Raw genomic sequence first — 12112 nt, 5'->3', positions numbered from 1 at the left:
ACTCTAACATTCTACATTCTAAGGATTTTCCCAGCTCTGACATGTCATACTCCATGTTCTAGGATCCCTTCCAGCTTTGATAACCTACAGTTCTGTCACACTGCATTAAAATAGGACCTGTTCCCTCCCATTGTCTGGGGATGGAGAAGGGATGTTTGGGGGCTTTGCTGGGCTAGGAAAGACCGCATCAAGGCTTTTGAACAAATACCAACTCTTCTCAGGGCCAGTCTCCATGATAATGCAACTTCTTTATTAATATATAATAATTATATAGATTTCATATATGCAAATATCTAAGGCTCTATTATAAGGTCTTGGTCTCTTTTTCTGGGCTGGCTGTCACCTTCAGCTCTGCGGCCTGGGCTCGGAAGACATTCCAATGACCTAGAAGGAAGAAATTGAATAAGTTTAATTTAATTGACATTGATTAACTACTTACTGTGGACAGAGCCCTGTGCTTGACCCTGAAGGAAAGACTGCTCATACAAGGAATGACCTCTGACTTTAAAGAAGCTCACAGTCTAGTAGGGAAGAATGGAAAAGAGTGGAGGGTTGGTGGGAGGGTGGGATAGAATTTGGGAGTTTGGAGTATCTTAAGATTCCTGGATTAAGATATTGCCTTCATGATTAAGGGTTCAAGCCCCATTTCTCCAAAGGCATAAGTGAGACTGGATTCCAGGATGGTGGGAAAAGGAATGGATTTGTTTTTAGATCTGGGTTGGAACTCTAGAACCTCCACCGACTGACTTTGCAAAAGTAATTTCCCCTGAAAGCAGAATAATGTAAAAAGAACACTGGATTTGATAGTCAGAACACCTGATTTCAAAGCCTGGCTCTTGTTATTTACTACATGTGTGACCTTGGGAAAGTCCCCGGATTTCTCTGGGCCACTGTTTTCTCCTGTGTAGAATACAGATCATCATTCTTTGCATCACATGACTCCCTCATAGGATGATTGCGAGGATCAGATGAGGAAATGTATGCTGGTTCTCCTGATATTTCGCCTCTACTTGTGACACCCCTGACTTGTCCCTCCAGCCTTGCACCAACTCAGGTATGTTTCTCTTTCACCAATGAAAGACTCCATGAATGGCTTCCATTGATATGATTTGGGAGCTTCCCTCTTACCCCATTCAAAGATTTCTGAAGATATTCCAGAAAGAGGGTGAGACGGCAGGTAAAAGCAGACCTTGGGGTCAGGAGACATGGATTTATGTCTTAATTGCCACTTATTAGTTGTATGCCTATATATCTACACCTATAGGTATGTATGTGTATTATTTATGTATATGTATGATTATATGTATATATACATATTTACGTATACATATTCATTTGGGGGGGAGGTCTGTCCTTATGTATAATTTTATTGATGCAAGAATCCCATGGTGTAGAAACTCCTCCACTGATGTAAATTGACAATTCATCTGTAACTTATAGTCTTAAGAGATGCCTGGGTTACTGAGAATGACTTGCTCAGGGTCACACAGTCAGGATACGTCAGAGGCAGGTAAGACTTGAACCCAGGCTTTTCTGACTCCAAGACTGGCCCTCACTTCCTCTCTGTCTTGCTGCCTCTCACACTAGCTACATAATCTTAGGCAAATCAGTTTTACTACTCTGAGCCTCAGTTTCCCCATATGTTAAATGAGAATAATAGTACCTGCCTCTGCCCTCACAGGGCTGCTTTGGAGTAAGCATTTGTAAACCTTACAGGGCTATTTAAATTGGAGTTATTATCATTACTTATGCTCTATTTCCTGTACTGGCCATCTCCTTCCCCTACACCTTGGCATGACTCCTCAGCTTCATCAATTCCACCTTCCTATTCTAGGCAGCTAGGTGGTACAGTTGATAGAGTGTTGGGCCTGGAGTCAGGAAGACCTGAGTTCAAATCTAGCCTCAGACAGTTTTTATCTGTGTGACCCTGGGCAAGTCATTTAACCTCTATTTGCCTCAGTTTTCTAATCTGTAAAATGGGCATTAAAAATCACACCTACTTTCCAAGGTTGTTGTGAAGATCAAATGACAAAGAATTTGTAAAGTGTTTTATAAACATTAAAGTGCTATATAAACGCTAGCTATTATTAGACATCTCCTCATTTCCCACCAGGCTATACTCATTTTAGAGTTCTTTGACTTTACCATCCTCCTGTGCTGAGTATCTCCCCCCACCAGTTTTTCAGTTTTCCTTTGTGTGTTTTCTTTCCCCCACTAGATTGTAAGCTCCTCGAGGGAAGGGAACTGTCTTTTTCATATTTGTATCTTCAGTCCTTAGCACGGTACCTGGCACATAGTAGGTGCTTAATAAATGTTTATAGGCTATTGACTAATAGTCAACTAGTATTTGTTGACTGACTGACTGGTAGTTTTCTTATAGGATTTGCAGTTGGTAAAGACCTTAGAAGCTATCTAGTCTAATTCCCTCATTTTACAGAAGAGGGAACTGAGACCCAAAGAAAGGAAATGAGTTGCCCAAGGTCATACAAAAGAGTATCAGAGCTTGGTTTACAACCTGTTCTTTTGATTTAAAATCTATTGCTTTTTCCTCTACCATCCGGGCCTCCTCTGTACCCCTGGCTATCCCCCAGGGTTAAAACCTTCCTGTCACAGAAAAATGTGGACTGCCCACTCTCTTATTGAGAAATCCCTGGCTGGGGCCTTCTACTGGATCTCTGCTGGGAACTGACGTCAGGACCAGTGGACAGCCCATCCCCCCAGCCTCTTTACCAGCACCCTGGGACCACTCCAAAGGGAAGGCCTGGTCTCCCCCTCCTAGTCCTGCTTATTCTCTCAGGCTCACTTCCCACCACCTGGAGAGCTCTTCTCTCTTTCTTGGCCAAGAGCATTCCAGAGCTCAGCTTCCTCCAAGAAGACTCCTTTGATTTATCCCACCTGCCTGAGATCTTTTCCTTTGGTTCTCTAAATTCACTTTGCATTTTGTGATCATGAATGTGCTGGTGCTGGGGCAGCTAGATGGTGCAGTGAATAGAGTGCCAGGCCTGGAGTCAGGAAGACTTATCTTCCTGAGTTCAAATTCAGCCTCAGACACTTACTATCTGGGTGACCCTGGGCAAGTCACTTAACACTGTTTGCCTCAGTTTCTTCATCTGCAAAATGAGCTGGAGAAGGAAATGGCAAACCACTCAAGTTATCTTTGCCAAGAAAACCCCAAATGGGGTCATGAAGAGTCAGACATGACTGAAACAACTGAACAACCAACAAAAATGTGCTGGCACATTAGGAGTAGGAAATGAAGATTCCAAAGCTTCCCCCTAGCACCTGGGGCTAGGACCTGTGGTTCCCTGAGGGCAGGTGCTATATCTCCTCTCTTAGACTGGGAGTTCTCTGAAGTTATCTCCCTTTTCAGACCAAGGGCTCCCTAATGGTAGAAGCCACATCCGCCCCCTCCTCCAACCAAGGATTCTCTAGGGCCTACTTGAGTGTAGGCGCTATGAGTGCCCCTCAGAATGGGGAGGTCCTAAGATCAGGCATTTGCTCACCTTCGTTTGTCCGAGTGATGAGCCGGAAGTTTTGTGCCTCTTCTTTGAATTCTTGCTTCCGAACTTTCTTGATCTGAATCAGATGAAAAATTCCTGGGGACAGAGATGCTAGTATGAGCAACTGTTCCTGGGGGAGACTTCCCAAGTCATTCAACCCACCAACAAGGATTAAAGACCTGTTGCGTGCCCAGTCTCCTGTTTCCAGTCACCTAGCCATCCATTCAACAAAGATTATTAAGTACCTACTGTGTGCAGAGCACTGAACAAAGTCCTGAGAAATATACACAGTTTAGATAAGATGCCCTCATGAAGGGATGACACATAAAATGATTAATATTCATTAGATGATAAGTGCATTAGAGTTTTAAGAAGCACAGGGATTTTAAAAGCATTGCACAATTTCCTAAAGGCAATTTAGCCTGCCTTCTTTCTCCTCTTCAATTCTGGGCCCAGTTCATTGTCCTTCTGAAGTTTGTCCAAGGTATTTGTGCTCATGGACCAGCTCTATGGGTTATCCATCTATCTGTACAGGATCATAAGCATTTTTCATCCACTTACTTTGTCCTTTGTCAATTAGGCCAAACTCAGGCTAACCACAAGCTCCTCCCTAAAACAAAGGTTCATCTTTTTTTTTTTTAAATCAATAGTATTTCCATGAAGCTATAAGGCTAAAACTCATGGAAAACCTCAACCTGAGGAATTAAAATGGGCAATGAAGAAAAGCGCAGTGTGTGTGTAGTTGACAAAATATTGCACAAGAGGCACAAATACCTAAATATTCAGCTAAATATTCAGCAGCCATCTCTCTGAAAAAAATGTATGCATGTATATGTATATTACATATGTATATATGTACGTAAACAGTTTATTATAAATTTTACTGATGTAAAGGACTTAAAGTACACAATTCACCAATAATAATAAAAATACATTTTTTTGGTAAATTCCCATTGATCCTCACAAATGCTTTTGTTGATTTCTGCCAAACTCTTGTTTCTATAGTCCACTTATGATCCTAACCCGCTAACTCTTTTCCCAAAAGTTTGTCGTTAAATCTGATCTGTGACCTAACGTTAAACTATTTCTCATCCTTGTATAAATTATATTCATTAAACTAGAACCTCTAAGCATCCATACTACTGATTACAATAGTGCTATTTTTTTTAGCTTTTTTGAATACTTTGCAGGGCTTAGAATATTGTTTGATTTTACACTATCTACAAATTGTTCAAATCAATTTCATGTTTTAAAATTTCACTTAAATGATTTTTTTTCCACCAGCTATCCATGGTGAAGTTAATTCTTCATGAGGTCAAGTAGATGGTTCTAATAAATCAAAATAATTAAAAATTCTTTCATTATCATTTCTGTCTGATAAAAGACATAAGTGCATATGTTGAATATGATTTTCTAGTAACATACTCCCATGCAAAGCATTACATTTACTATTTTTATTAAATGGAATGTTTTTAAACGTATCTGACTGAATCAAATCTTCAACTTGAGATTCATGCTTCCTAGTACCAATCTTTAAATTTTCCAAAGCTCTCATAGTGTGTTTAATTTTTGTGCCTTCTGAATGTTAGCTGATCTTGACTGCAATGCAGTTGGAATTGATGAAAATTCTTCAAGAATGTCAATCATCAAAGTAAGGTCTTGCAAGAAATTAACATTAACTAATTGCAGCAGCAGCAGAAAAAGAATGAGGAGAAGAAGAAAAAGAAAGAAGAGGAGGAGGAGGAGAAGGAGAGGAAGGAGAGGAAGGAGACGGAGAAGAAGGAGGAGAAGAAGCAGAAGAAGCAGAAGCAGAAGCAGAAGCAGAAGAAGCAGAAGCAGAAGAAGCAGAAGAAGCAGAAGCAGAAGAAGCAGAAGAAGCAGAAGAAGAAGAAGAAGAAGAAGAAGAAGAAGAAGAAGAAGAAGAAGAAGAAGAAGAAGAAGAAGAAGAAGAAGAAGAAGAAGAAGAAGAAGAAGAAGAAGAAGAAAACATATGTGATGTGGGTTAGGTGACCTTTACAGCAGCAGCAGCAAGTAAAATATGGGAGACCCATCTTAGTCCCAGTACTTGACCAATTTAATAATTTCATTTTCTAGTTCCTTAGCTATATTTCTAGCTTATTGGATTAGTGATAAATAGAATAAATATAAGCCAGAAATATTTAAGATGATTCATTTATCTCAGATATTGAATCATCAAATGATTATTTAAACAGCACTATGATGATTTTAGGATGATTTTCTAACAATTTTGCAATTGTTCCAGACTTTCTTCCAAAGCATTGTCTTAGCATCATCAGAACAAAATGCAATTAAGTTCACTTTCAAATATTTGTTATTAAACCACAACCACTTAAAGTAGACAAAAATGTATTGAAAATACACTTTGCTATGCTGACATCAATTCTTTTAAAGTAACAAATGACATTACTGGTGCAGGAACTGATCGAATTGTGCATTGACTGTGTTTAAGAACTGGCTCACAAAATTCCTGAAAATTTAATAATGAGTTTTGCAAGCTGGTATAAGCTGACTCTAGTCTAACACTGAACATAAAGGATGCCATTAGAAAGAATGTGGGACTGGAAAAGAAGGTGGGCCAGTTATGGATTGAGAGAGAGGGATCACCAGTGGGAAGTCCATTGGCATCCATTCAGTGTCAAGAGAGCTAAAGATGCTCCAAGTTATACTGGAATAAGCTCATACTGGGCACCTAGGTGGTCAGACCTGTAGTCAGGAGGACTCAAGTTCAAATCTGACCCCAGACACTTATTAGATGTGTGACCCTGGGCAAGTCACTTAACACCGTTTGCCTCAATTTCCTTATCTGTAAAATGAGCTGGTGAAGGAAATGACAAACCACTCCAGTATCTTTGCCAAGGAAACCCTAAATGGGGTCATGAAGAGTTGGACAGGACTGCAAAACAACTGAACAACAATGAAAAGCTCATATCAGCTTGCCTGAAGGGCTTTAAATGCCAAACAGAAGCGTTTATATTTGATTCCAAAAGTCATAGAGAACCATTAGAGTTGGCCAAGGTGGGGGAATGATATGTGCTTTAGGAAAATCACTTTGGAAATTGTGTGGAAGATGGGAGAGACTTGAGTCAGGAGATCAATTAGGACAGCCCCTTCAAGTTATAGATCAGGAAACTGAGACTCAGAGAGGGGCAATGACTTGTCTAAGGTAACACAGGCTGTAAGTGGCTAAGGCAATATTTGAACTCATTTTAACTCTTCTCAACACTTACTATCCCTGTTGTTTTCAATGGATCCTTATATATCATGGTGGTGAATCCTTCACCATCCTGATTACTTTCCTCTGGATATATTTCTATCTGTCAATGTCCATCTCCATAGTATTCAGAAATAGACATGATACCCCAGCTAAGGTCTTACCAGTGGACTGGGGGACCTGCCTTGTTTGAGACAGATATCCTACTATACAAGTCAGCCTCATTCCTGATTTTTTCATTATTGAACACACAGCTGACCTTTAGTAGTAAATGGTTGTTGAGTAAATGGATGAACCTTGGGGTTACCTGCCTCCCTCCTCCCCCATCCCCAGCACAGACTGAAGGAGCCAGTGCCAAGAAGGGCTTGGGTCCTACCCCAGACCCACAGCCTTTATATATCTCCTATGAGCCATCTCACAACACCTAGAAATAATAATAATAATGATAATGATGATGATGATGATGATGATAATAATAATAATAATAATAATGATAGCTCCTTTTCCTGCAGCTCTTTAAGATTTACAAAGCACTTTCCTCATAATGGCCTGATGAAGAAATGAAGGCAAAGATTATTTTCTCCATTTTACAAACGAGAAAATTAGGGGAAGTGACTGCCAGGATGAAGTCCCCAAATGTGAACCAGCTCCATCTTCACCTTACCCACCTCTTACTCTGTCATCTTCTCTTCCTTTGAACTCATCACCTCTTCCTTTGGACTCATTACCTCTTCGTACTGGTACAAAGCTCTTTGTACACCACCTCTTCATTTCCCCTTTCTTCTTACTCATCTTTCCTCTCTTTCTACTCATCATCCCTTCCTTGATATAGCCAGCATCATCACTGCCCTCTTCCAAGGCTCAGTTCTTGTAACACTGGTTTTGAAACTCTCTGCTTAGTATTCAGCATCCTGTAAGCCAAATATGCAGCCTACAGGCATGTGGTTCTTATCTCAGAATCTGGGGCCTGGGCCAGGCGTTAGCCAGGAGGTAGGTGGGACTTCAGTTAGATTAAGGGATATTCACAACCTTGGGCCTAGATTCATGAACATTACAAGGGACAGATGTAGGGGAAGAGAAGATTTAGAGAGGCAGCTGGGGTGGAGGAGTGAGCCCTGACTTCAGCGGGGGAGTCCTGGGTTCTAGTCTTATCTCTGCCATTTTTTAGCTGTGAGACACTGGGCTAGTTACATCAGGAGTATGTAGCTTTCTCATCTGAGGCTTAGTTTTTTCATCTCCAAAATGGGGATAATAGTGTTTATACTACCTACCTTACAGAGTCATGGTTAGGATCAAAGTAGATAATGGACATAAACCACTTTGTAAATCTTAAAGTCTCTATAGAAATGCTGCATTAGCTTCTCTCTGCCTCCTTTTTGTGTTTTCCCCCCTTTTAGCTAAAGGAGCCCTGTGGCTTAGGCTATGTTTCTAGTCCAGGGGTGGGCTACAGGTTCCTCACCCCTGTATCTAGTCCCTCATAGAATCACTGCCCCATAGACTCTCAAAAGGTATATATCCCACACAGAGTAGAATTCTACTCTATGTTCTTCTGGACAGGCGAATCATCTAGTATATGTTTGGATACTTCCAGTGACCGTGAACTCATTCCTTCTTGTGGTAGTCCATTCAGTTGTAAGATGGCTCTGATGGTTAAAAAATTCTTCCTTTTCTCCAGACTAAAATTACCTCCCTGAGACTTCCCCTGCACACACCCCAACCCCATCCTCCACAGCTAATTTTTTTTTTTTAGGCAATTGGGGTTAAGTGACTTGCCCAGGGTCACACAGCTAGCGAGTGTCAAGTGTTAGGTCTGAGGTTGGATTTGAACTCCTGACTTCAGGAGCGGTGCTCTATCCACTGAGCCACCTAGCTGCCCCCACAGCTGATTTTGATTCCGCCTCCTAGGGCCACACAGGAGGAAAGGGGATCTAACCACTGCAGTCATACCAACATAAAAGTGACATCTCTAGGATTCCCTCCTTCCCACTCCCTATGTATGCACTTACCTGACTCCATCTTCCCAAATTGTCTCCTAAAAGTACTGTTCCACACACGTGATCCTCCTACTTCCAGGGACTCCTGAATCCTTCTAACTTATGATAACCCTTCAGATATTTGAAAACAAATATTCTATCCTCCATTCCTTGCTAAGATTTCTCTTCTTCCAGGTTCCTTAAACCATCCTTTAAGACAAAGTTTTGCATCTTTTCCGGGTTTGCATTTTCTATGAGATGCAGTATGAGCTCCTTAGCCTGACATTCCAGGCCCTTAAGATTCTTACCTCCAGTCTCCCCTTTTCACCATATTTTCTACAGCTTGCCCATACAAACCTTGTAGCCAATCAGGCCAGCCTCAGTGTGTTCTGAACAAACCAAACTCTTGCCTACATTTCCTCACATCTTTTCTCCCACTTAGAACATCCTCCCCCTTCTTCTCCACCTCTTCGAGACAACCACATAATCCCGGAGTTGGAGGCCCCTCGGCGGGCATCTAGTCCAATAGGAATCCCCTCTTGCACGTGCCCTACAGGCGGCCACCCTCTTCTCCTGGGTGCCCTCTCCTCCCTGGGCTCCCATGACACTGCTCACTCTTGGTTCCCATCCTGCCTGGCTGACCTGTCCTCAGGCTCCTCAGCTAGACCTCCATCCATGCCATACCCCCTAACTATGGTTGCGTCCCAGGGCTCTGAACGGGACCTTTTCTTTTCTGTCTACACTATTTCCCTCAGTGATATCATCTCCTAGGGGTTCAATGACCACCTCTCTGCAAAAGACCCCCAGATCATGTATCCAAAACTCGGTGTCCCGTTGGCATCTCAAACTTAACACATCCAAAACAGACACACCATTGTTTCCTTCAAACCCCCTTGACTTCTGAGCTTCCTTGTCACTGTTGAGGGTACCATCGTCCCTGCAGTCACTCAGGTTTGCAACCTCCGTGTCATTGCTGCCTCCTCACTCTCTCACACTACCTCACATCATATCTGATCTGTCGTCACATGCAGAGTCCACCTTCACAACGGCTCTTCTTTCAGTCCCCTTCTCTCCAACCGCCACCCTAATTCATCACCCCTCGCAGAAGTCTCTCATCGGTCTCCCTCCCTCAGCTCTCTTCCCACTCCAGTCTGTTCTCCAGACAACTGCCAAAGTGACTTTCCCTAAAGTAGGTCTGTCCATGTCACCCCCTCCTCAATAAACTCCAGTGACTTCCTATCAACCCCAGGATTAAATATAAAATCCTTGGGCATTTAAAGCTCTTTACAGCCTGGTCCTATCCTACCATTCCAATCTACACACTTTACAATCCAGCCATGTTGGTCTACATACTGTTCCTCACTCACAGCGCTCTATCTCTGGTCTCCGTGACTTTGTACTGACTGTCCTACATGCCTGGAATGCTCTCACTCCTTGTCTTCCTCTTTCAGCTTCCTTGACTACCTTTAACACTCAACTCAAATGCCATCCTTTTGCAGGGGGCCTTTCCTGTTCCCACCAGCTGCCAGAGACTTCCCTTCTAGAGTTACCTTTGATCTATTCTGTATGTATCTTATATCTTCTTTTCTCCTTGATTATAATGGAATATAAGCTCCTCAAAGGCAGGAGTTGGTTTTGCTTTTTTTTTTTTTTTTTTTTTTTTTTGTCTCCCCAGTGCTTAGCTCAATGCTTGGTACGTGGAAGTACTTAACAAATGCTTATTGATTGATTGATTGATTTTCCAGCCCCTACTCTACCTCCATTTCCCTAGGGGAACTCAATACTCCCTAGAGCTTATTCCACCTTTGTACATCCCTAATTGTTGGGAATCTTTGTCAGAGTTAAGTTGAAATTTACCTCTATGCAGTTCCTACATCTTCATCCTCTGCACATTTGTTCCTGGTTCTGCCTTCTGAGGTCAAGCTGAGCAAGTAAATCTATATCAATCCTGCATGTCGTTCAAAGCCCAACTCAAACCTCCTCTCCTCCATGAATCCTTCCTTGACTACCTGGATTGGCACCAGTGTCTTCTAAGCCCCTATGGTGTCTACTTTCTGTAGCCATCATTTGTCTCTGGGCATTTATATTTACATGGATTTCCCTCTAGTGCCTTGTATCATATGGTTGCTGAACAAACGTTTGCTAATGTTCTTACCTTCCTAATAATTCACTAACTCAGTGAATGATTTGTTAAAGTCTTTGAGAACAGAATTTGTGTCTTACTTTATATTCCTATTCTCACTGAGATAAGGAGAGAGGCAGTAAGGGAGCACTTAATTGCTCACAAGGAATTAAATTCACTTGTCCCAGACAAATTATATCCCAGGATACTTAAAGAAATCGGCAGGTGCAATTGCTGAGTGACTGCTAGTGATCTTTGAAAGATCTCAGAGAATAGGAGCAATGCCTGCCAGAGAGAAAATGGATTTAAAAGGCAAAATGAGGGGTACATTTTTGGACTTGGCCAATGTGGGTTTGGCTGGACTATGCACATTTGTCATTAGGAATTTTTTTTTTTACTGTTTAATTGGGGAGGGGCAGTGAGAGGGAGAAATATAAAATGCAAAAAATAAAATAAAATTTGCTACCAAAAAAAAGAGAAAATGGGAGAGATGCTATAAGACTGAAGATAGTTAAATGTCTCAAACTTCAAAAATAGAAACACTGGGATCTGCAAACTATAGGCTTGTGGGTTGGACTTCACTCAATTTCTTGAGAAATTCTAGAATGCATTTTTAAAGAGATCATTTGTAAGCATTTAGAAAGGGAAACAGTGATAACGAAGAGCCAACATGACGTCATCATGGCAGGTCATGGCAGACTAACTTCACTTCTGTTTTTGACAGGATATCCAGACTGGTAGGGCAAGGAAATGTTATAGGATTTCATCAAACAAAATCCGTCCTACTCTCCTTGTGGACAAAGTGGAGAAATGTGGACTAACTGGTAGTGCAGCTACATGGATTCAGAATTAGTTGAATGGATGGACCTCAAAAGTAGTCATGAATAGCTCATTGTCAGCTTAGAGAGAGGATCCAATGCTTGACATTTTTATTGATGACTTAGATAAATGGCATAACTGTTACACTTCTCCTATTTACAGATGATACAAAGCCATAGTGAAGGTCCAAAGGATTTGGATGGTCTAGACTGAAGCTGTGGTAAAATATAACGGGAATAAATGTAAAGCCACAAAACAAAAGGCTTAAAGAGTTGGAAGGGACCTTGGGGGTCTATTCTAAATAATAGCTGAATAGCAATCCTCCATACAGCATCCTTGAAAAGGATGTTGGAGGAATGATTATAAAGTAAAATTCACAAGGCAGAGTCACTGATGTTATTGAGATCATAATAATCATTACAGATAAATATTTCAAGTACACTGATAGCATTACGCCACTGGATCC

The 12112-nt window shown here is 41.5% G+C and overlaps 1 protein-coding gene across 1 annotated transcript in view; it reads right to left on the bottom strand.

Annotated features, from left to right (window-relative positions):
- Positions 1 to 270: 270 nt before the first annotated feature.
- The window catches only part of CHRDL2 (chordin like 2), an 83310-nt gene continuing 71468 nt past the window's right edge, over positions 271 to 12112 (bottom strand). Inside the window, exons 10-11 of the mRNA XM_027848288.1 lie at positions 3504 to 3596; positions 271 to 384 (exon numbers count right to left, since the gene is read on the bottom strand). Coding sequence (XP_027704089.1) covers positions 305 to 384; positions 3504 to 3596 — 173 coding nt within the window. The 3' untranslated portion in view covers positions 271 to 304. The remainder of the gene's footprint in view (positions 385 to 3503; positions 3597 to 12112) is intronic.

This window comes from Vombatus ursinus, unplaced genomic scaffold, assembly GCF_900497805.2.
Source record: "Vombatus ursinus unplaced genomic scaffold, bare-nosed wombat genome assembly UNPS02005659.1, whole genome shotgun sequence".
In the NCBI taxonomy this organism is placed as follows: Eukaryota; Metazoa; Chordata; class Mammalia; order Diprotodontia; family Vombatidae; genus Vombatus; species Vombatus ursinus.
The sequence above is the reverse complement of the archived record's forward strand: the minus strand, read 5'-3'. Positions and strand labels throughout refer to the sequence as shown.